Below are 26,360 nucleotides of genomic sequence, written 5' to 3'. Positions count from 1 at the left end.
TATGTGCAGATGCCCAAATCCAAAGAATGAATAAATAAAAGAACAGGCCAACAAGATAGCAGATGGAGATCAATGTTGGGAAGAACAAGTCTAATAAGTTTTCAATTAGGAATGAATAAGCAGAATGGTTTTTAATGGCTTAAAATTTGTAAATGTCCCTTTTCTAAGGGACTTGGGAGCAGTAGTACAAAAAAAAGCAGAGAAAATTAACATGCCTGCATGACAAGCAATTAGGAAGGCGAATGGCATATTGGCCTTATTGCAGAGGCAATGGAATACAAGAATAAGGAAATTTTACAACAATTACATTGGGGCTTTGCCGAGATCACACTTCTACACCGTATAGTTTTGGTGTCCACATTTAAAGAAAGCTACACTCGCATTGAAGGCATTGCAGCAAAAGATCACTAACCAAATAGGACAACTGTCTCATTCACCAGTGGTGAGAGGCTGAGTAAATTGAGCCTATGCTCTGAGATTTTGAAGGATGAGAGGTGATCTAATTAAAACATGTACAATTCTGAAGAAACTGGAGAGGGTATAAAGTGAGGACTGTTTCCTCCAGCTGGGAATATTTTTGTTCTTAAGTCCAGAGTGCAGAGATACGTAATTTCCAGGCTCTGCAAACCTGCTCAGGATAAACTGGCCCTGAAGATCTGGGGTGGTGGGGCTCCCTGAGAAGTAGACTGAGAAACTGCAATGTGAGAGTGAAGGTTGCTGGCAGTAGATGCTGGCTGAGCACAAAGCCAGTCTCTATGCATCAGCTCTGTACGGCAGTTTTAAGATAAAATGGATGAAACCAAGGACATCCCTCCAGCCTGCACCCACTTACACACTCTCCATGCCTCATCCATGGCAACCCATGCCACTGCATGCCCTCGATGTCACCTCATGCCTCTCTCTCAGTCCCCATGGCTCTTGTATCCCTTGCCCCAATGATTTTGTATCCAGCTCACTGAAAGTATGTAGCCCCATGCCAAGACACACTTGTACCTACAATCTCGGCCTTTCTCAGCCTAACGCTAATTTATTTGTCATCCATTATTCTCTATTTCTCAAGAACACCCAAAAGGAATGGTTTGTCTCCATCTCAGTTTATTCACTCCTCAGTTACAAAGCTCATTCTAAACCCAGTACCAATTGTTCCTGTTACATTTACTCTGTTTATATTTTCTTAATTCATCAACTAACAAGGCAGCAGATTAGCTCTTGCTATTGTAAAGCTAAGCTTCTATTTATAAAAGCTAGGATGCCTAATGCTCGAATTTGTCTATGTTTCTGAACCCATTTACAGTTGTGTTCTTTATTTTACTTTGTCTCTGCTCATTCTTTATGCCAAAATGCATCAATAAATGTTTGCTTAAGTTTAAAATAAGCTGAATTTCAATTTCATCAGCTGTTTCCCCATTCCTGCAACTTGTTTATATCGTCTCTGAATTCTATAAGCATTTTCCTAAAATTTCACAATTGTTGCAAGTTTTGTGTCATCTGCAGATTTTGAAATTATGCCCTATGCACTCAATTCCCCTCATTAATATTGCGTTGGATGACAAATATAAACTTGATAACCCATGAATAGTAGTTGATCAAATGTATGAAATACAGTTATCTATTACCATGTGTTTTGAATAAGTTCAATTGCTTGTCTCATTTTTTTTTCTGGGAGGAGTTGTTGTTTGTTTGATGGTTAGTTTCATTTTTCCAATGAGCAGCTGACAGATCATTGTGAAGCCAAGGTATGTTCTAAAATTCCTGTTTTATAAGTCCGCAAGATAACTAAGTGATTAGTATATTTGGTATTTTCTAAATTGAGGAAGAACAAAGATTCACTGCTTGGATCTTTTTGTTAAGAGTAACATATTTACAGGACAATGTGAGACAATGTTTAGAATTATTCAAGGTTGGATTAAGTTAAATGAAAACCTACTGTTTTTAGTAGCTGAGCAGTTATAAGTGTTATAAGAGTCTATACATGCAAGAATAAATGCAAGAGATTTAGGGCAATGGATAGCAGAAATGTCTCGGAAATTGTGAAGTAATGGAACTTGCTTGCAGCGTTAGTGTTTGATGCAAAGACAAAGGCTAGGTATTTCCTCAGAACTACTTTGACTCTGATCTGGATATGGGGACACACATAAATGGGGTTCCCACCAAACTTCCAAAAAGTTACAGCAGTGGAGTGAGAAGATCTCCAAGGAAACCCCAGTCTATATCAACAATTCAAATTAGATTGTGTAGATGAACGGAAAATGTTTGAGCAGCATAAGGTATAGGATTAGGCAAACATGATTCAAACTATTTGTAGGTGAGAAATGAATGCTGGTATGGAATGGCTGGGACATCCTATGACTTGTGTGTTCATTGGATGGTGAACAAGTGAACAAAGGTGAGTGGACAAATTGTGTCACTCATATTCATTTCTCTCTTAATGGTAAAGCATTTCTACTTCTTTATTGTTTCAATCCGAGGGACAGAACGACCTATGAAGTTGTAATTTAGGAAATTTCTGATTATTCTGTGGCTTATGAAATAAAATATAAGTCAAAGACAAGTCCTCTTTGTGTAGGAAACTAGACATTTGGAAATGTTGACTAAAAAGCCTAAATATAAATGATAATAGGCTGGATATAACATGCCCCGTCAGGTATAATTTTGGGCAGGGAAGGAGCATTGGCAAGGAAGTTATGTTGAATAGTTCACCATCTTCCCAACCATTCCCAAGGTCATCCCATAATATAGAGGGTAAGTGGGTGCGAGATTTGACATTCAGAATTCAGCAAATGCAAATAAATATTCAAGATTCACGAAAGATTAATTGTCCTCAGTATTACTCTGTCTGTGCCATAGCACGGTTAGCATTGTCAGTTAGCAGGAATCAAATTCCTGTTTCTATTTAAACATGTCTAAAATTGCAGGTAGGAAGGGGATGTTATCTTTAAGAGTTCTATTCTTTTGCCGGTCAAGGCATCCTTCAGCCCAAGAAGTTGGTATTCCCTTCCTTCCTACTTGTACATAGTTTCAAACTGAGCTGCCATTGTGTCCCTAGAGTAGCAAAAACCTCCTTGCTCCAAATTAGACAGGCCAGCAGGTCTGGGGGCAGCTCTTTCTCCAAATATCCATCAATATAGCCTATCTACAGCATGATCGTGGGCAAAATTGTTTTTGGCCTGTGGGCTTGGTGCCAACATTTCTTCTGCTAGGACTAGCCATTATCTTCTGTAATTCTCTGTTCTCTAAGATTGTTTATCACCTGATGTTATAGAATTTGCTTTTTGAAATGATTACAGACAATCTAAAGATATGATTAGTTAACCAGGAATGGAAGATGCTTAGATGGCTAGTTTTAAGCATGGTTTATGGCCTGACAACAATCTGTAAACTGCTAACGGTAGGAAGTTAAATGCCCTTGGCCTTCCTAATAGGGAATTGGTGTATAGCCAACTGGCTATGAATTTTTTCTGTATCACCCCACGGAAATATGAAGAGTCAGAGATTGAGGCTAGATTATGGATTCAGTATTCTCATATTAGAGGTAAAATTGCTTCAATGTGGCCCAATTTGGGGCTTTTAGTTAACATTTCCAGATGTCTAGTTTTCTACACAAAGTGGATTTGTCTTTAACTTACATAATAGAGCTGGAGGAGCACAGCGGGCCAGGCAGCAACAGAAGAGCAGGAGAGCTGACGTTTCGGGTCGGGACCTTTCTTCAGAATTTTCTGAAGAAACGGCCTGACCCGAAACATCAACTTTCCTGCTCCTCTGATACTGCCTGGCCCGCTGTGCTCCTCCAGCTCTACACTGTGTTATCGCGAACTCCAGCATTGGTATTCCTCACTATCGCTCACTGAATGACCAGCAGTTTGGTGTGATATTCCTCAAACATCCTTTTGTCAGATAAATATCCATAAGTTCTAGTCCTGTGACTCAGGCTCAGAACTGAGCAATCTTCTGTCTCCTCACAAACAGAATCCCTACAGTGCACAAACAGGCCATTTAGCCCAACAAGTCCACACCACTCCAGCGAAGAGCATTCCACTCAGACCCATTCCCCAACCCCTGAATTTACCATGTCTAACCCACCTAACCTAAACATTCCTGAACACAATGGGCAATTTTGCATGGTCTATCAATTTACCCTTCACATCTTTGGACGGTGGGAGGAAACCGGAGCTTCAAAGGAAACCCACGCAGACAGGGAGAATGTGCAAACTCCACACAACAGTCACCCAAGAGTGCAATTGAACCTGGATCCCTGGCACTGTGAGGCAGCAGCGCTAACCACTGAGCCACCGTGCCACCATGTGTAACTTCTCTCCAGTTACTCTCCATTCCTTTGATTCTCTTGTGCTGTGTGGCTTATCCAATGCCTCACTCTCACTAACTTAATCGATCACCCACAGGTAAAAATACATAAGTTCACGCATAGTAGGGAGAGAAAGTAAAAGACATTGCTGGCACGTTTAAGGAGGTCATGTATAAGTCAAGGAGGTCTTTGCAGCAGCAATCTAATGAGATTGAGTCGGACTTCTTTTCTGTCAACACCTTCCTCAATATTCCCAGGGAAGAACAAATTACATCAGATTTGAATTGAAGATTGTTAATAATATAGAGATTTGGGGAAGCAGTGGCACAGAGGTAATGTCGCTGCACTGGCACTTGTGTTCAAATCCCACCATAGCAAATGTGAAATTTGAATTCTGCAAACAAATAGAATAGAGATAGCCATTCAACAAATATGAAATCACAGTCAATTATCACCCATATCCTGTGAACAAATAAAAAAACAACAATGATATCAAAACAAAATGAAAGCAGACTTCCAGATAAATATTGAAGAAATGCTTCACGTGAGTTGTTTGAAATCTGGAAATTTCTTAGAAGGTAGACCTGCATGAGTACTACTACCCCAGATATGCAATTATATCTATTAAAATGCAAAATAACTAATGCTACGTTATGTAAAATTTGGTTAGCTTTCATTCTAATAAACAAAAACGTTCGATTGCTATGGAAGCACAATGAATGATTGAAAAGTTGTATTCTCACCCATGAAATTTTTGAAGAATTGATACTGATGTTTCAGGGCCATTTCAAAGAAACTTCTAGACTTTTGAACCCACACAAACCCAGCTGGTTGGCGTTGGTTCTCAAAAAAATGACAAATGAAGGAATAACCATTTCTTTGTACTTTATCCCCTGAGATACTGCATGCAGCTTTTCGTCTTAAGTATTTCCTTCTGGGAGTTTGACAAAGATTAGAGAACATCCTCCTTTTAACTCAAACAGTGGTAATTTTTCTTTCATTTATTAAACCATCATCTGCAAATAAAGAAACAATTCATTTTTGTTTAGCCTCGTCAGAAGGAATAAAATTGTACATGTTCCTAACATCGCAGCCAAATCTCGCAGAGGATTGCTCTTGCTTTTTTGTAAAAATATGTGTAACAGTTTGAAATAATTCTTTTTTATGTTTCTTAAATGCAGCCCATGAACGGGATTTGAAAAATTAATGAGTCAAATATGTGAAAAAAAGATTATTGCAGGATGATGATATCAGTCTAGTTATTTCTGGTGTTTATTTCATACCACTTTAAATGCTACAAGCCAGGAACTGTCCAACTGTAGTGCTCCAGCCTTTGTATTCAGGACATTGTTCAGAGAGAACAAAAGTTCAGTCCCTGTTTCACAGACAGAGACCTGATGATCTTGGTGGACAGGATGCTGTAAGGAGAACAGTCCTTTTTCAAGTGCTCTGCCATTGAATGTCTATGTTCCTGGTTCCTTTAAGGGACCTATGCGGGATCACTCATTGTGCATCCACAAATGCATCAGGAAAGTGCCTGATGCCATCTGTGCACAGTCGCAACGGTTCATTTAATTTCCCAATGATGAGGTCAGTGCTGCAGCCCAGGAAGGAGAACTTGGAAACAGAGTTGGCTTTCCCCAGCCCATGGTTTATTAACTGTACACAGGCGGCATTGAGGCCATGTCACAACATTGCAGAATTCATCTGTCAAGAAAGATTCCAGTTGATTAATGTGATGGCCATTACTACTTCATGGAGGTGTGTGCCCAACTGCCCCGACATCTGCCACAAATCCTGCAGCCAGGAACACACTCGAGTATCTGGCGTGTTTGACGGACCAGCTGCCTAACAAGGCTGGTTAGTGGAGTCAATGGATACCTACTATGACTCTAGCTCATAGCACCATTTCTCAACCCCCTGACTGATGCGCAGCACAGATCCAATGCTGTCCATGCTTTGACCAAAGCTGAGATGGAGCAGATAATGAGGCTGCTGAAGATGTGGTTCTGCTGGTTGGATCAGTCTGACATGGCCCTTCAGCATTGTCTGGACAAGAGTGTTCTGCAATATGCTGAGGGTGTTGTGCTCTGCGTAATTGGAGCAGGCAGTGAGGTGATGTGGTAGATTGCTGAGGAATTGGGCAATGGGAATAGTCTTCTGAGGAAGAGGAGAGCAAGGATAATGGGGAGGAAGAAACTCTCCTTGTGCATGGCTGCTCGACTGTGTCAGGTTCTGCAAGTCAGACAGGAACCAATTGATACCTAGCCCTAGTGGATGAGACCTGAGGTGCAGCAAACCATCACATGATGTTAAATGATTGTTGGTCATCATGCCAGTTCTGTGGGGGTGGATCTTAGGCTCCTTATTTTGATTTGTTTTGCTTTTAGCTGGTTGTGAGTAAAACCTCATCTTTGGAACTGTCCAATTACTTGCCTGTAAGTATTGTTTCTCTAACGGACAGTGACAAGATGTGATTTCCAGTGAACACTGGGGACAGAGTTGTAGCAACTTAGCGAGAGGGATGGGATATAGTTGAGGACTAGTAAACTGTTGGCCTGATAGTTAAACAGTGACTCAAATGATAGAACGGGGTAGTATGTGAGAGGAAGTATCAGATGTGCTACTATATGCATTGAACAACATAGTTTTGAGGTTGCTGTGCCACTATATTCCTTGTGAGAGATAACTCTGGATGGTCAATGCTTGTCCAAGTGAACAGCAGCTTTTTTAAGTGGCATGGGTGCCAAGGATAGTGGTTTTCAGCAGAAATCCAGTGAGTAGTGAGTCATGTCGGGAGCAGTGAGTGATAAGACGGGGTGGGTTTGAAGAAATGTGGCACTGTAGGGGCGGAATTGGTGGATACTGAAGCAAGTCTGGTCAAATGCAGTGAGAGATTTTGCTACGCCTCATAGTGAGAACCCTGAAAACTGACAGGTAATCTAAAGATGTGTAAAAGTCAGGCCAAAGGAGCTTACAAATCAGTTACATAGCATGAATCTTTTAGTTTACACTTTGCCAAATGTTGGTGTCACCAAGTAGTTAGCATTTATTGCCCATATCTAATTGTCTTTGAGAAGATGGTGGTGAGCTAACTTTGTGATCTGCTTTGTTTCATGTAGTATAAGTAAACCCAAAGATTCTGATGGACATTTGGGGATTTTGGCCCAGTATCTTTGTGTAGAATCACTACAGATCTAGATTTCCATTGACAGTTTCAATGCCCACTAACCTAAGGCAAAATAGCCCAAAGTAAGGAATTTTTTTTTAATTCACAAACTATTATGAATGCAGAAAAGTACTGCCTGAGAGAATGTTGAATACAAATTCAATAGTAACTTTAACAGGAGAAAATTGCCAGGCAAGGCAGGAAGTGAAGAGTAGCAAGAGATCAAAGGAGAACAAGAATAACTGAATAGGTCTTTCAAAGTGCGGGCTGATGGCCTCCTCGTGAGCTGTGAGGCTCTATTTAATGGAAACAGTAAGGAGCTAGCCTACCAACTGGAACGTAATCGAGAGTCTCTTGTCAATGATTGGCTGCCAGCTCTCAGTCTCAGGACTTTTACATTTGGGTCTTGATTCTCACAGCCTGTAGGTTGGTATTAACTGACTGGCTTGAGATTCCATGGACCTTCCTGGAAAGAGGCAGCACGCGTCCCTTGTCACCAGCCTGGCTGGCAAGCAATGCCTTCAACATCTGAACAAGATTCCTCCCTGTGATTCTGTATGCATAAACAAGCCTTCAAAATTTTTTGGCACAGAGTTTTCAGATTGATAGTTCATATGGGACAAAGATTGGGTATAACATTCATTCTAATAATGTACCCCTGAAATAAGACTTTGGAACTTAACATGTTTGAGAGGACGACGATGTATACTTAATATGTCAATGTGTAAACACCTAACACTTGCTATGGAATTGTTTATTTCTTACTTGTAGAAACATGAAATTCTTTATATTAAATAAATTTAGGTAAAGAAAACTTACAGATAAAAAAAACCCAAAAATTTCACATATGTCAACAACAGTTTTCTTATTCCTTCCCTGAAGATATTAAAGCAATTAAAGATTTCATGTTTAAAATAAAACCTATATCATGTCATTGTTATTTAATTGAGTGTAAAATGCAAGTTCACAGCAAAATGAAATTCAAACAAAGTCTTTTTTACATTATGAGGAAATGGTTGAGTATATTTTCTTCCATTTGCTCTTAGCAATAGAGTTAATGAGAATAAAAACAAGTTTTGGTATTATTTCCTGATTTTGACATTTCCACTAAGATTAGCAAATCGAAAAATATACCTCAGGAAATTCAAATATAGTAATTGCATAAAATGTAAACTTTCAGGTCATTATGCATTTCACTTTTGTTAATATGTTTAAACAAAAGTGGCTGTAACTTAACTATTTTTGAGTTTCCCATAACCTTGACATGTGCAATCACAAATCACCAGGCTTTCTATATTTGGATCTTGAGATCTGGCAGGAGCTTTAACAGTGACCTGAAGCATGGAACCCTTCATTTATATCACATTCCAGAATTCTGTTGAAACATTGCTAATAGCTGCAGCGCTCAGCATCAAGCTTCACAACGAACATGTAAGTAAATCTAGGGCTAATAATTTCTACTACAGATGACATTTTTCAATATGTTGTAGGGGAAATCAGTCAGGTTTGATGTGAGATAAATGAATGTGCCTACAGACATAAGCAATCAGGCAACATATCTGGAGTGTATTTACTCAATCTCTTCCCAAAAATGAACATTAGGAAGTTCTATGTCTGTTTTCACTGTCTTTATTTGAGCTATATTGACAGCTGTGTATTCTCTCTCCAAACTCCACTGGTTGAACATTTGCTTTCAGTAGATTTATTTTTGAGGGTAGCTTCTCAGTCAATAACCTTAGTTTATACAGCTGGAATGTATCTATTGGATTGGTTGTTTAGACTGAATTATAGCCCTGTTATCATTAGTTACTCTTATTTATATCTGCACTTCAACTGTCATAGGAAAGATGTCAAAGTACAGTCCACTAGTTAAAGCAAAGTGGAATTTCAATCAGAACATAGAAAGCCATAAGTTCAAGTTACAAACTGAACTGTTAACTAATCTGCTTTTATTCAGTATTGATGTGTTTAGTTGTGGACATCTGAGCTGCCATGAAATTTGTCTCAACTTGGTTGTGCTGTGTAATGTCTTCCATTTCCAAAACCAAGTGGAGTTGTTATGTGTTTGACTACAAATTTTGGCAGCTAATGATAAAAAAAATCTGATTTTTGGTTATTTGAGTGTACTTATTCTGTGACAATCACCTGGGGAAATGATTTCCTCTCTCTGTAGTAGTAAAATTGCAAATGCAAGCTTAAACAATTTTAAATCTCCATGACTGGCAGAAATGAGGCCTAGGGGTTAGTTAAAACAAGGTCAGGCATTGACCTAAATTCTTCTGGCCCGGTTGAGTAGAGTGGTGGTAGTTTCTCAGGATGCATTTGCCACACAGAGGGATTATAAAGCAGAGGAGGCCCAGCAGGTGAGTTTTCAAATTTGCTTTTTAAAAGCCTACTTGGGACTTCCTTGCAGTGATCTCCCTCCTCTCTCCACTATGGCCTTCTCTGTCGATGTGCCAGATAAGAAAACAGCCCAACCTCTCCAGTTGGCCTTAGGACATCATCCGCATCAGCTAATAGCAAAGAAAGCAGATAGCTTTGATGATGAGGACAGTGTTTGTGAGGATTTTTGGACTGTTAGTATATTGGGAAGAGGAGGAGGAGAAGGTCAGCTGAAATATTCTTGCATTTATTGTTTACTGCTTTCATTCTTCCTTACTGTTGACCCAATTCACTGCTAATTATATCTACCAGTGGTTGTGAGAGCAGCCCTGCTATACTGACATATTGAACAGCCTGCAGCGCATGAGAAAACATTTGGAGACCTGTCTGGCAGAGCTCGTCCGGAACATTCCAGGCAGTATTACAGCCATTGGAACGTACTGGTGGAATGCTTAAAGTAAATTTGTGTAGCAGCATGGCTTTCAACAGAGGAACTCTGTAGCTGTGCCTGGGTTCCTAATGTAGGTAATGAGTCAGGCTTGGAAGGGATATTTCTTATCATCAAATAGCTTCCAAAATGATGGTGTGGACTGAAAGAATGTTACATCGAGGACTGCCACAGAATCAAGTAATCATAGCTGCAACCAGCCTATTGACAAGGGCATTCATTATGCATTACTTGAGATTGAAAACCAGTTGCACATTAAGTGATCGACAATCTTTTTTGCTGAGGAAAAAGCCAAATTGGACAGTCTGAGTGCAGCATATAATAATTATCATGGCGAAGAAGCCAACAAAGATAAATCCTACCGTTGTCTCATCCTGTTCTGCTTGTTCCTGTCAAACAGCGAGGTTGATGGGAAAGTGTGTTGATTCTAAAGCCTCACTATCCCTGAGGTTGCCAAAGGAATAAATGATTTAACCAAAGCACGCAAAGTCTATGATTCACCTTTCTGATGGAATCAAGTTAGTAAAAACATTGACCTGGTTCCTGTGCTTAACAAGGTTCACCTTTTATTACAAATAAGTAAATTCTCACCTCAAGTAAACAGCTTTGAACTGTCAGCATATGGTTTTACTGGTTAAATCTCTAACTCCCTCTAAAACTCCAACATACACATAGAAACAGATGGACAAACGAAAAAAAAACATTGGTTTTATGGGTAGAGGATAAAAAGAACCAGGGAAATACAATTAATAGCACCTGGCTGCAAGTTTCACTAAGATGATCCTATTGGCTTGCCAGAACTTTTTAGCCTTCATTTTCTTTGCTCCAGATTATTTTCACCTCTTCACTGAACCCACAGGTGATTGGGACACTAACTGCAATTCTCATTGTTACTGGTTAAGGGTGGCAACTTACAGCAACTAGTGGGAGAAATTCATTAGCTTTCTCGAGACTTTAGGTATTTCTGCTGCAGAAAATAACACCCCAAATCCTCTTCCAGATGTCTGAAGGCTTCTCCCTGTGTCATTCACGCCCAGAAGCTGTCCAACTACCCAAGAACCAGTCAAAGAGATGTTGTCAGACTGATGACTTCCAACATCCACGAGTGGTCACAATTGTACAGCCCAACTAGCTGCTTGTTGCCATATGAATCTCTTTGTGCCCCACTGCCTTTCTGCCTACTTCCTCCACTGCTTTCAAAGCAACAATTAAACATGACTATGATGAATTTCAGTAACTTCTTTTTCAATGTGTGCAATTCCTTCCACAGTCTTCAGTTTTAAAAGTTAGTTTCTCTATTTAAGATCACAATCGAAAAATACAGAAAATACAATGATTACAAAACAGAATAAATGGCATAGTAAACACAAAATCCTTGGGTTTCACTGTTAACGTGGAACAATTCAATTACATAAAATCTAACAACCACAATGGCCTTGGCAGCTGTGGCAGTCCAGTCTATGTCCTGATTTGAAGCTTGAGCGATAGCTATGGAAGGTGCCTAAATTCTTTGGTGAAATAATTCTTTTTGGTCAGGTTAAGGTGTGAGAAGTATTTCCTGAAAGCTAGTTATGTGCAGTGTCCTGTTTCATGCTCTTGTGCTACTCCCATTGGCTATTATGTTCTATGATACTGCTCTTCTTCTCCAGCCCCATTGTTAACATTCAGCAAAAATTCCCCAGGTACCTGATTGAGTCACTTAATTTAACTCTCATACTTTCTTGGAAGATTATCTTCCAAGACAATCTAACCAGCCACTTACGAGTTAAAAACAACATTTGCAATGCCGTCAGATAGTCCAATACCAATGCAAGGTTATCCCCAGAATTTTCAAATGAATGGAATGGAGAAACAGCCAAATAATGCCCAGATGTTGACTATCAGGACAGGACAGGTCAAACAATAACTAAAATATACAGAGATGTAGAGCCCATTAAATAATGCTCCTGCTTATATGTTGCTGACTGTGAATCATGGAAATTGCCAGGCAAATTTATCTTGTCAGGTGGTTGATGTGAAAAAGGTTTCTAATATATTATTAGCATTTGGAAATTTGTATTTAAAATGGAGGGAAAATAGATGCTAGTTTTCAGTTCTGTGAAGGTGGCTTGGGTTTATTTCACAAAGGTCAGAAAGCAGTTTTATAGTGAACTCAAGATAATCTTCCAAGAAAGTATGAGAGTTAAATTAAGTGACTCAATCAGGTACCTGGGGAATTTTTGCTGAATGTTAACAATGCTGAATTTTATTATCTACAGAGAAACAAAGGGTCGAGACCATTAGTAGGTTGAGTTCAGTTGAAGAGAACAATTTCAATCAGTAAGAGGGCAATTTAGTTTGTGTCAATCCAGGCTTTCCAAACTGGAATAACAACCTTAACAGCTTTTTTGCAATTTAAAGCAGATTTTCTTGAAGTTCATCAATGAAGTCACCAATGTCTGTGTATCTCAGGAGAGACTGTGACAGAGGGAATTACATTTGGCATAGAACTTCACTTAAAAGGAAATGCATGCAACCCCATCAGTTTGTAACAAATTAGAGTTAAGATTAGATATAAGTGATACCTCACTAGGATTGAAAAACTGTAAAAGATATTGCTGAGAAAAGAATTAAATTTTACTTTTTGCTGTTTGTATTGAAATCTTCCTAAATTACCCGTATGTATGTATAATATATATGTATATGTATATACATAATTTATCTAACCACCACAATAACCAAACTGCAAAATTAAAACTTACCATCTATCAAGCCAAATTTCACTCTTAAATGTGACGTGCCCAACATTACCATCAGCTCAGATCATAACGATTTGGGGGCAGTTGTTCGGAAATGAGTACATGGAGGTACTGGGTGTAAAACAGCAGTGTTGGTATGGAGTTTATTACATAGATTGGAATTTCAAAATGGCTTTGGTCGCTGCCAGGATTTTTCTGGGAGTAGAAGATATAACGGTGGGCCATTTAAAGTCTTTGCCTAAGGCTGCACTGAGGAAGCAAGCATCTATATTGAAGATAGAAATTAAAGCAGGAATTCATAAGGGTTTGATGATTAACATAATTCTCCAGCTTTAGAAATGAAAGGAGTGAAATCCAAAATTGACCTACCACCACTAGAATTAACTAAAATCCGGCTAGAAATGGATTAAAAACCTGATTTGTAAGAATAAGAGAATAAAACACAATGGAAGCAGAAGAGAATTAAAAGAAAAGAACAATGGCAAAGGAACAGAAAAGAAAGAGACCTGGAAATTAGGAATCTTGAAATGGAAAGTGAGGTGGAGGGGAAAAAAAAGGCAAGGGGAATTTTAAAAGTAGCTTGCATTTTAAAGAGTTAGAGAAATCAGATAACAGAATCAGTCCAGACAGTAGATTGCACCCCTGGCATTTGAGCAGATTATATTTCTTCTAGTGTGTCCCTGATGTTTAAAGTTACGTGAAAGCAAGAGTTTTACTGGGATAAAGGGCAAACAAAGACAATAGTGAGTGAGCTGGATTTTTGCAGTACTGTCATGACAAACAGAATACCAAAGTCTAGACAGTTAGGAATTTGAAATTAAGTTCTATGTGACTTAGAGGAGAATGCTGTTTTGATATAGATTCAGTCGGAGGTGGATTTTAAGACAGAAGGACAAGTGATCAGGGAGAGCCAATTGAGATGATGGGAATAGAAACGTCACTTAAAGGGTCATGAATATGGTTAACTCACTGTAAAAATCATCTCTTATTTTGCTAATTACACTGTTCATTTAAAGTGAAGAGAATTAGTATAGAATCATACAGCACAGAGACAGGCACTTTGCTCCAACTTGTCCATGCTGCCCGGATATCCCAATCTGATCTAGTCCCCCATTTGCCAGCATTTCGCCCATAACCCTCCAAACTCTTTCTATTTATATACACATCCGGATGCCAGGTGGGGGTGGGGCTTGAGGTGGGAGGAGAGGATAGGTGAGAGGAAGAACAGGTTAAGGAGGTGGGGATGAGCTGGCCTGGTTTTAGGATGCAGTCGGGGAAGGAGAGATTTTGAAGTTTGTGAAATCCACATTGATGCCATTTGGCTGCAGGGTTCCCAAGCGAAATATGAGGTGCTGTTCTTGCAACCTTTGAGTGGCATCGTTGTGGTACTGGAGGAGGCCCAGGATGGACATGTTGTCCAAGGAGTGGGAGGGGGAGTTGAAGTGGTTCGCAACTGGGAGGCGCAGTTGTTCGGAGCGAACTGAGCATAGGTGTTCCACAAAGCGCTCCCCAAGCCTCCGCTCGGTTTCCCCGATGTAGAGGAGGCCACAACAGGAACAGTGGATACCGTATACTACATTAGCAGATGTGTAGGTGAACAGCTATTTGATGTGGAAGGTTTTGTTGGGGCCTGGGATAGGGGTGAGGGGGAGGTGTGGGGCAGGTATCGCACTTCCTGCGATTGCAGGGAAAAGTGTCAGGGGTGGTGGGGCTGGAGAGGAGTGTGGAGCTGACAAGGGAGTCCCGGAGAGAGTGGTCCCTCCAGAAAGCAGATAAAGGTGGGGAGGAAAAAATGTCTTTGGTGGTGGGGTTGGATTGTAGATGGCAGATGGAGGATGATGCGATGGATCCGAACGTTGGTGGGGTGGTATGTGAGGACAAGGGGGAATCTGTTTTGGTGGTTATTGTAGGGAGGAGTGTGAAGGATGAGTTGCAGGTAATACGAGAGATGCAGTCGAGGGCGTTTTTGACCACTGTGGAGGGGAAATTGCAGTCCTTGAAAAACAAGGACATCCACCCACTCCTTGGACAACATGCCTATCCTGGGCCCCCTGCAGTGCCACAACGATGTCTGTGTGGGTTTCCTCCGGGTGCTCCGGTTTCCTCCCACAGTCCAAAAATGTACAGGCTAGGTGGATTGGCCATGCTAAATTGCCTGTGGTGTTCAGGGGTGTGTTGGTTATAGGGGGATGGATCTGGGTGGAATATATCAAGGGGCAGTGTGGACTTGTTGGGCCGAAGGGCCTGTTTCCACACTGTAGGGAATCTAATCTAATTAGTAACTCTGGTTATGATATTACTGGAAGTATCCTGTGTCACACGACCACCCATCTCTATTCACCAAACCCCGCTCTGCCACACTTATTCTCTCAACATAATGCCTCCTCCACATAATACCTTTTCTACGAGAATAGAGGAATGACTCATCTCACCATAGTGAGGAAAAGAGCCAGGTCCGTTCTATTCACAAAACATAGGACAAACCCAGCAAAGCAAATTTGGTTCCCTCTACTCTTCATCATCAGCAAAACGATGGGAAGATGGTTGCCAATGGTGCTATTAAGCAACATCATCTTCTCAAGAGATAGTAGGAACTGCCGATCCTTTTCTGAAGAAGGGTCTTGACCCGAAACGTCAACTTTCCTGCTCCTTTGATGCTGCTTGGCCTGTTCTGTTCCTCCAGCTTCACATCGCATCATCTTCTCAAGAGCAGTCAGGGATGGACAAGTGCTGGCCTTGCCAGGAGTGCCCACATCTCAGGAATGAACGAATGAATGCCAAGTCAAGTCACGGTAGCCTTACCAGGCAATAGGGCTGCTCTCTCATTACAGAGAGACAACAGGTGGTAATTTAACCTAAAAGCCATGACACTTCAGGTGAGGGGAGATGTTAAGAAGGAGAGTCCTTCATGATAACCTCAGCCAGCGCAGGAATTGAACAGCCAGCTGAGCTAAAACTTCTGAATGTATGAATTCTGGTATCAATACACCAAGCTCATGGCAGAGGTGTATTTGCACAACATATTATTTTTCTGAATGCAGTGCATGATGATGTGATTGAGATTTTTAAATTCTGCTCAGTTTTAGATGTGTGTACTAAGGGAAAGCATTTACTTTAATGCAGTAAGTGAAGGAGGAAGCAAAAATATGGAAGTATCTACTTCTATTTTAATTCCAAGTTAGCTTTTGACAGTTTGGCACAAAAACAAGTTACAAACCTCAAGGGCCTACTCAAAATCTCTAAGTTGACACCTGATTGAGGTAATCTGCTAGTTGTTAGTCAGTGCTGGGTTTGGCTTCCTGGTCAAATCCACAGGGATTTTGATATCAGGTAGATTCATGTCCCAATTTTCCTTAGTTTTCCATATGGGACATGAAAAAAAAGCAAAGCTGCTGCCCCACCTGGCGCTACAGAAGTTGTGAGAATATATAATTACTGGGGCTTGTTTACCACCTATACTCACAAAAAAAAACAGTTGCTTTTTGAGCAAACTCCCAGGATGAAACTGTAAACTTTCTGGATGATATTACATGTAGATGTAAACAAGGACCTTTCTGGCTAAACTCAGTGATCTTACCACCTGCCTGGTTGAGCCGGTTAAAATCAGCAACCATCAGCTTCCAAAATTCCAAGTTCGGTAAACCCATTTTTTAAGGAATATTTGGTTGAAATAGAATGATATTGACAAAATGAAGAATTTTGGCCTTGATATGGAGGAGCAGAATTTCCTGATTGCACTAATGTGCTACTTCTTCACCATGGACATGATTCTTGGCCATTATTATGGAGACTAGATCAGGTGATGAAAAATGCCTGCATGCAACCTGTGTGTAGCTTGTTAGGTCAGTTAAAAGAGCAGTTAAGAGGGCAGCCAGTGTTTTTCAATCAACCAATGGGCCTCCTGCAGCATTGGGAACGTGGATAGTGCCTGGGGTGCAGCATGCCAGTCGTGTCAGTGCTCCATGATCACTTTGCGCATCTCCCCTTTAACCCAGCAGTTGGCAGCTGTATATTATGTTATGGTGAAAGTTCTAGGAGGCGCTGGCACTGTCTCTCTCTAACTCCAGTGGCAGATGCCATCTCTTATATTTTCTCTACCTTTGAAAGCCCACCTTCTATTCTATATTGGCTGGTGAATTGCCCTTTGGTCAAACATTAGTCAATTCAGCAAAATCAGTGTCACTTCCTGCGACATACTGCAGGGAGGGAACTTGCTTTCATCTCAGTCTCAGAATATGCTAGTCCATATAGTATATAGAAAGACCAAATACTCAATTACATGAGCAACCACCCCAATGTCCACAAATGGAGCTGTGTGAGGACACTATTCAAATGAGGCACAACACATTGCAGCTACCCGGAACTACACAAAGCAGAACAGGAACACGTATACAGAGTAATAAAATGTGAGGCTGGATGAACACAGCAGGCCGAGCAGCATCTCAGGAGCACTGTGCTCCTGAGATGCTGCTTGGCCTGCTGTGTTCATCCAGCCTCACATTTTATTATCTTGGAATCTCCAGCATCTGCAGTTCCCATTATCACGTATACAGAGTATTCGACAAGAAAGCACAATCCACCATTACCTCCGAGACAGACTGCAACAGGGAATACACAGCACAGCCAGACTCACTTATCACCCTACCATACATCAAGGACATTTCAGAGATGACCACGAGTTTACTCAGACTCCTACATACCAGTGTAGTCCACAAACCATTCTATGACAGCTACTGACCAACGTAAAGGACCCGATACCCAAAACCAGTAAAATTTGGGTAATATACAAAATATCTTGCAAGGACCATGAGAAACACTACACAGGCCAAACCAGAAGAAAATTGACTATACGGATACATGAACATCAACTAATCACCAAGAGACACGACCAATTTTTACTTAGCTCACTACACACAGACAGGAAATCGACTGGGCCAGCACATTGATAATTTCACAAGCCAAGCAGAGTCACACCAGGGAATTCCTGGAGCCACAGTATCCTAACTGGAACTCCGTCAACAAACACATTGAATTTGACCCTGTGTACAAACCACTAAGAAACAAAACTGGAAGTAATACCAATTACCCCAGCAAACTGAGGCATATAAATAACAAGCAGGACAGAACACTGATGCTTCACCAGAGGCGCACTGATGACGTTACCGAGCTGGGTGATGAAACATTTGCAACCAAACCCACTGGCTCGGTGAGCATGTCTACAACCTCGTCCACAACCCGAGCTACAAATCTTCTTGAAAAACTTTTAATGCTTATCATTATTTGGAGTTTGCTTTAGTAAAACATTTAATTGAGAGCTTTGATAACAATTGCAGTTGTTCAGGCTGATCTAGGCCCGAAACGTCAGCTTTTGTGCTCCTGAGATGCTGCTTGGCCTGCTGTGTTCATCTAGCCCCACACTTTGTTATCTTGCAATTGTTCAGGCTTATTGTTTAGTTGTTTTGAATCAGTGGAAAAATTCATTTACTACAAAAGTAATTAGCCTGACACGGAATTACCTCCAGAACTAACCCGACCTTCAGGGGTGTTTGAAACTGCCTTCTAATCTCAGTGAAGTTATGATGTGGAGGTGCCACTGTTGGATTGGGGTGGATGAAGTCAGAAGTCACATGACACCAGTTTATAGTCCAACAGGTTTATTTGAAATCACAAGCTTTCTGTGGGCTGCCTCTTTGTCAGCTCAAGTGAAGAAAAGCATACATGCACAGAGTTTATAGGCAGAGAAATCAATGGGCAAAGAGACCAAAAGATCATATAAATAGTATGAGTGGAGTGTAGAATAATAACACTCTTCAGGTGATCAAAAGAGTCGGATGGTGTGAGTAAAGTGTTAGCAGCTGAATAGTAAGTGATGGGGATGATCGATAATTCAATTAATTGAGGTAGAGAGATCTTTACAAAATAAAAATAAAAATAAGGTGATGCTGGAGACAAGCCAAACAGATGGAAAAACACACTAAATGTCTAACCAAGTAATAAACAATCCAAAACTGAACAAGGACAGCACACATCCCTGCTTCATGCTATTGTAGATTCAGAAGCAACTCAAGAGGACATTGGTATGACTTATCCATACTGATATTCATGAAGCTGCTTTGCCATGGCAAGGAACACAGATGGGCATCTGAGTTTTTCAAGGATTTTCCACAGTCCATCTCTGCTCAAATTCTTGAATACCTTGTTGAAGACTAGAAAGGTGATACACAGCCCTGTGTTTGGCTGACGGCACTTTCCTACATTTGTCTGCAAAAATACCTTGCCTGTGGAGCTTCTGCTTTGAAATTGCTAGCTTTTTGGGAAGTTGTTTTCCACATTGGTAGGCACTAGCCTGTGGTGTCTCTATTTGCTTTGAAACTGTACGGGGTGATTATTTTTTCTGCAATGGTAGAGAGTAGCCTGTACTAAGTTCCAGCCAAGATCTTCTCAGCAATAGAAATGAGAGTAATCCCATGATTTTTGTTTTTGTTCAAGGTGATAGTAACAGCATCATGAAAATCTAGTGGGTTCCTGCCCTGCTCCCAGCAGGCCATGAGAAACGCATGGAGCTTGGTGTGCAGGGTGGGGTCACCATATTTGAAATTTCAAGTGAAATTTGGTTTACACAAGAAGCTTTGTTGGTGTTCATCTGTTTTATGACAGTTACGTTTCCTCCAGAGTTGGGCTTTTATTCAGGTCATTTTGACAGGCTGTTGTTGGATGCGACTCACATCTAGTATCATGACTGTGCACTTGGCACTGAAGATCTTTAGTTATTTGAAGTACTTTAATTTAATAGACTTTTAATACAGTATTACAACACTGATCAATGAATTTTCAATTGTTGATTCTTGCAGGAACTGCCATCTGACGATATTTTTCTGTGGTCAGACTCAATGACTTTATTGATGAGAAAACTTGACCAGCTGAACATGGACATTGAGGATGCGCTTAGCTCCAGCCCATCTCCTACCAGCACTCCTGCACCGAAGAGGCGTCAAGATCTTCAACAGCCAGTAAGTGATCCTTACATTCTTTTTATCATGTCTGATCTATTCAACATACTCAGCAGAAAAGGGTAGCTTTGGGAAATGTGCAATGTGTTTTCAAACAAAAACTAAATGGAAGCAAATGTTGGAAGTCTTAAAGAAAAACATGTGATTGCTGGAAACAAACACCAAGTCAAATATAGTTCTGATGAAGGGCTATGACTAAAACATTAACTTGTCACTTTTGTTCATAGATGTTATGCCTGACTTTGTTCAGACTATTTATCATTAATGCTTCAGTTTACTTTATTGAGTTGCTCCTCAGTGCCTTTTATTTTTGTCATGGCGGTATTGATAAAATATGGTATGAAATCTGTGGAGTTCATTAGTTTTACACGAAAAACATAGCTATACTCCTTCATTAATTCTCAACGATCAATATGCACTCAACATACTTAATCATTAGTGCTTTGGTCCATTTTAATAGCAGCTGGATTTTGAAAAGATGGGTAATGAGATAAATTGTAAAAAGCTTACAATTAACCCTCCTAATCTCTTCTTCGAATCAGTGTGAAAAATATTTAATAACTTTGTTTAAAAAATTAAAACAACTATGTGCATGCAAATTGGTGTTATTTCTGTTGCTGTCATCTGGTGTGCTGAGGTTTTGGGCTTGACTAATTATTATAGCCTGATGGATGGAGACAGGTCAGTGTCACTCTAAAATGCTTACTGATGACTCATAACTTGCCCAAAGCTGTACTATACTTAACAACTGGGTACCGAAATAGTCTACTCCTATAAGTGATTTCACACGGTGGCACTGGGGCATCACTGGCCTAGTGAATAAATTCATAGCCTGTAGTGAAGATATCAGATGAAATACTGATGCACGTTTGCAGCTAATGTCAAATTACTGCAGATTAGAAAGATAAATTTAATAACTTAATGGACGCAAAGTGTGATGATTTCCAGTTAAAGGAGGAACAAACTCACAGCTGAACTGTGAACCTTACCTTTCAGCCAAGCATCTTTACATTCGATTAAGCAGGAAAATATATATGTGCTTTGAAAAATAAAAGAACTCAAATAAATTAGTCACACATGATTTCCCTCTCAAAACCATGTTAATTTTGCCTGATTACAGAGATTTTTCAACTGCCCTGTTATAATTTCCTTTAAATAGATTCAAGCATTTTACATACCATAGATGTTAGACTCACTGGTTTGTCATTTTTTTTAAAATATAAGAATTATATTCACTATTTACCAAATTGATGGGAACCTTCGAGGGAATTTCGGATAATCAAACCAATATGTTCTTCAGAATGACACAAGTTGTAGGTTTGAAGAATGTTGTTGAAGCTGACTTGGCAAATTGCTACTGTAATTCAGGTAGATAGGTGTCATGAGCGAATGATTATGCAGCACTGAGGGCAAGCAGACTTAGTGGTGTAAGGGGTTGGGGTGAGTGAGAACAAGTGAGGGAACCTATTACAGGCAGTGGTGAGAATGGTAGAGCATGAGCCCTGGTGGCAGATGAGTACAGTGGTCGAAGTAGAGTGAATATGATGTTTTGAAGAGAAAATTGTAGCGTTTAATGTTAGAAGAGTGGAGAAAGCCATTGACCATCTTCCTACAGAGAGCTGAAACAGTTCTAACATGGGTAGTAAACATGGACCAGTTCAGAATGGCCTGGTATCATGGCCTCCACTGTTGGTCCTATGCAAAACAGAAGTCAAGTCACTGAATTACCCTGTTCTGCAGGATCTCCAGGGCTCTGCCTGCACAGTGAGACTACAGTTTCCCTATCTCTGTCATGTTTGAGGCATACGTTGTTTTTTAAAGAAACCACAGGTTTTGTCCCCCTCTTTATTAATTTATGGGATGAGGGCATCACTGGCGAGGCAGCATTTATTGCCCATCCTTAATTGCCCAGAGGGCAGTTCAGAGTCAACCGCATTGCTGTGGGTTTGGAGTGACATGTAGGCCAGACCAGGTAAGGATGGCATTTTCCTTCCCTGAAGGGCATTGGTGAACCAGTTAGGTTTTTCCCCAACAACCTATAATGGACTCATGGCCATCATTAGACTCTTAATTCCAGATATTTTACTGAATTCAAATTCCACCATCGGCTGTGGTGGGATTTGAACCTGGGTCCCCAGAACATTCTCTGGGTCAACAGGCCAGCAATCACACCACTAGGCCATCACCTCCACCTTGCGAGGCGTAAGGGAGATCAGTAGCAAGTTGTTTTCAGAGTGGCAGATGGTCAGGTGGGGCTAGAATCTATTGTGACATATGCCATAGGGGCAGGGTAGGTAGATAATGAGGCAAGTTTGATAAGGTACAAAAAGGAAGTCCATCAGTCCTTTTGGTGGAAATCCCTGCAAAAAACTCAAAGAATCTTGGACTTAGCCAAAACAATGTTAGATTCAACCAATGGTCTTATGCCCTCCTCTATTTCTTAATGAATCCAGGTTGAACCCCAACACGATGGTTCTGCCTGTCCATGAGGTTACAGATCATAGTTTAATATAATTCTGTTGCTACTATTGACCCTCATAATACCCGTTTTGAGCTGCTAGATTTATTCTGAATCTAAAATAAGAACATAAAACTCTGGTAAAACCCAGTATGTTTGGAGAGAAGCAGAGTTAACATTTCAGGTCAAATGATCTAGAAAGATAGAAATGTAATTGTGTTTATTTCATTTTATTTAATTTGTTAGTCTTCTCTTATTTCTTTCTTTATCCCTTCAATACATTCAAATAGTTTTTATATGGGCATTGATGTTTCAGCAGGTCACAACATTTATTTCTTCACTATACCCATTTCTATTCTGTTTGGCTGGTAGATCATGGATTCTTTTGCTACTGTGCTCCTCATGCTCTGAAGCCTGTCACATATTCTCCCTACTGTTCCTCCTGTTCCACTCAGAACTGACTTAAAAGTTCTTACATTTCAACATATACAGTTCTGATTAAAAATCTCTGGACCCGAAACATAATGCTAAAAGTTATGGTCCTGCAGTGGTGAGTTGGGAAGTGGGATGGGCACGTAAAATATATATAGTAGTGGACTCTAGCAATCTGAGCACCCAGGACCAGTGTCCACAATAAAGAGGGTGGGTAATATGCCAGAGTCCACCCATTTTTGGAGCTCTTTGAGGCCTTTAAAAGGACAATTAACCCTCAACTTGCCACTACTGCCATAAAATGCTGGGCTGTGGATTGCCAGCAGAACGGAAAGGCTTTTTTAAACAGATTTGATGAAAAGATAGGAGTGAGGAGAGCATAAATTCATTGTTGGGGGGAGGGATGTCCTTTGCAACACTGGGCCAAAGCCCCCTACCAAGATGTTAAATCTACTCCCTGACTTTCTTCCAAAACCCAGCCCCTAACCCCTAAAAAAAACCCAGCCCCCAAGCTCTTCCAATCCTTCCTTGAATGTCTGATTCCCTCCCAATGCAAAACTTCCAGGACTTACCTACGTTCAAGGTGTGTCCCCTTGTAGTTCCAGCAGTGCCCACAACTCACTTTTGGTACTGCTAGATGGCAGGACTTGCCAACCAATCAGATTGGTCAGCAGTTCAAATGTGGGAGATCTTTCCAATGAAACAAACAAGCCTGGCCCTTTGCTTGCTTAGACCACCTGCAGCATGTTATTACTGTGGTGTAGCCTTCATAAACTTTTACTTCTCTCTGTTGTTGCTGACCAACCTTCTGAATTTTTTCCAGAATTTACTGTCCTTTTAATTTCAGTTTTTCAGCAGCCACACCATATAGCTTGAGTATTGGTATTGCTGAATCTATTTGACTCACAGGACCCCTGCAGTGTGGAAGCAGGCCCTTCAGCCCAACAAGTCCACACTGACCCCAAGGACATCCCACCCAGACCCATCCCCCTATAATCCACCTAATGGGCGATTTAGAGTGGCCAATCCTCCTAGCCTGCACATCTTCGGACTGTGGGAGGAAACCAGAGCAAACCACGAAGAATGTGCAAACTCCACACAGACAGCCACCTGAGGGTAGAACCAAACCCGGATCCCCTGCATTGTGAGGCAGTAGTGCTAACCACTGAGCCATCATGTCAGAGATAGCAGAAATCACAGATGCTGGATAATCTGAGATAACAAGATGTAGAGCTGGATGAACACAGCAGGCCAAGAAGCATCAGCTGGAGCAGGAAGGCTGATGATTTGGGCCGAGATCCTGCTTCAGAAATTCTGAAGCAGGGTCTAGGCCTGAAACATCAGGCTTCCTGCTCCTCTGATGCTGCTTGGCCTGCTGTGTTCATCCAGCTATACATCTTGTTATTTCAGAGCCATCATGTCGCCCATTTTGCCCACTTAGCATGATAGCAGCACCAACTGACCTCTCAAATATTAACATTGATCTCTCTCTCTCTCTCTCTTTGCACCTTCTCTGCAGCTGTAACACTGTAGTCTGCACTCTGTTCTACTACCCTGATGCACTTTATATGATAGGATTGACCTGTATGGCACATAAAACAACACTTTTCACTGTATCTCAATACGTATGACAATAATAGATCAACTCAAACTCTATATGATGGAAGCATGCTCAGCAATAAAGTCTGAATTCCATCATCAAGGAGACTGAGGTGTTGTCACTCCCACTGTCATGGAAAATGCATCTTTGACAGATAATTTAGAGAAGGCAAGGTCAGCTAGACTCTTCTAACTTTTCTGATTCAGTTACCACCTGCCACAGATCCAGCCTGGCAGAGTTGTTCCTGGGACTTGGCCACCTATAGCAGCAGTAATGTTATCAAGCTGCTCGTTGTGAGGGACAATGTGTCCCCCATCCAGAGAACATGCACAGCCCTTACTACCCTTATGTTAATGAGACCTGTGAACTTGTAGTTCTCCTTTATTTTAGCTCGTAATGAAACTAGTCACTAGCCTGGAATGGTTTTCCAGAAGTTGATGGATTGTTGTCGACTGCAACAATATTGCATCATGCAAGACATTAGAGTCATAGAGTAATACAGCACAGAAAAAGACCCTTTGGTCCAACAAGTCCATGCCAACCATAAACCCCTCTTGAACTAGTCACACCTGCCTGCACGTGGCCTGTATCTTTCCATACATTTCTCAACCATGTACTTATTTAAATGTCTATAAATGTTATAACTGCAGCTGCAGTCACCACTTCCTCTGGAAATTCATTCTACACACAAACCACTCTCTGTGTAAAAGAAATGTCCTTCATGTCTTTTTAAATGTTTCTTTTCTCACCTTAAAAATATGTCCCCTGTCCTGAAAGTCCCCTTCCCTAAAGAAAATACACCTGCCATTCATCTTATCTACAAAGGTCACCGCTCAAACTCATATCCCCAGTGAAAAGGTCCTAGATTAATCCAGCCTCTCTTTATAACTTAAACCATCCACTCCCAGCAACTTCTTGGTAAATCTCTTCTGAACCCTCTCCTGCTTAAAAATATCCTTCCTACAATAGGGTAACCAGAACTGGACACAATACTCCAGAAGAGGCCTCTCCTACGTCCAGTACAACCTCAATGTAAAGCCCGAGTTCTTATATTCAAATTTCTAAGCAATGAAGGCTAGCATACTAAATGCCGTTTTAACCATGTCATCTAGGTGTAATGCAAACTTTGAAGAATTATGTACCTGAACCCATGGGTCTTGCTGTTGTACAACACTGCCCAAGGCCCTATTTCTAATTGCATAAGTCTTGTCTTTGTTTGTTTCACCAAAATGTAATACCTCACATTTATCCAAATTAAATTCCATTTGCCACTCCTTAGCCATTGACTCAATTGATCAAGATCTTTGTAATCTTAGATAACCTTCTTCACCGTCCACTTTACCACCAATCTTGGTGTCATCCACAAATTTACTAACCATGCCTCCTGCATGCTCATCTGAATCATTTATATAAATGACAAACAAAAATGGACCCAGCACTGATATCTGTTTAAAGAAAATGGTAGGCAGTTTAAATCTAGCAAAGCATTCATGCAAAGATCAGCGGTTAAGGGTTAATGAAATCTACTAAATAATGTAGAGGCATTATAAATGTAATAATGTAAGAAGAATGTAGGAACTAGGAACAGGAATAAGCAAGTCAGCCCTTCAAGCCACCCCCACCATTTAATACAGCTATGACTGAGGATTATGTCTCATTTAAAATTCCATTACATACCAATCATTTTGGGGATTTTTACTTTTGTTTACATAAACATTATTTCTTTTGATTTGAGTGAATTGTGATCGAGTTGAAATCACATGCTGTGTTTATCTTCTAACATTCTTGCAATTGGCATCAACCCTGATATGTAGGCCTTG

The 26,360-nt window shown here is 40.6% G+C and overlaps 1 protein-coding gene across 1 annotated transcript in view; it reads left to right on the top strand.

The window, feature by feature from the left end:
• Positions 1-26,360, top strand: part of LOC125453193 (stAR-related lipid transfer protein 13-like) — a 464,022-nt gene that overhangs the window by 123,318 nt on the left and 314,344 nt on the right. Inside the window, exon 3 of the mRNA XM_048532431.2 lies at positions 19,892-20,050. Within this exon, the coding sequence (XP_048388388.1) occupies positions 19,892-20,050 (159 nt within the window). The remainder of the gene's footprint in view (positions 1-19,891; positions 20,051-26,360) is intronic.

This window comes from Stegostoma tigrinum, chromosome 6, assembly GCF_030684315.1.
Source record: "Stegostoma tigrinum isolate sSteTig4 chromosome 6, sSteTig4.hap1, whole genome shotgun sequence".
Classification (NCBI taxonomy): domain Eukaryota; kingdom Metazoa; phylum Chordata; class Chondrichthyes; order Orectolobiformes; family Stegostomatidae; genus Stegostoma; species Stegostoma tigrinum.
This window is presented reverse-complemented; position numbering and strand designations above follow the sequence as displayed.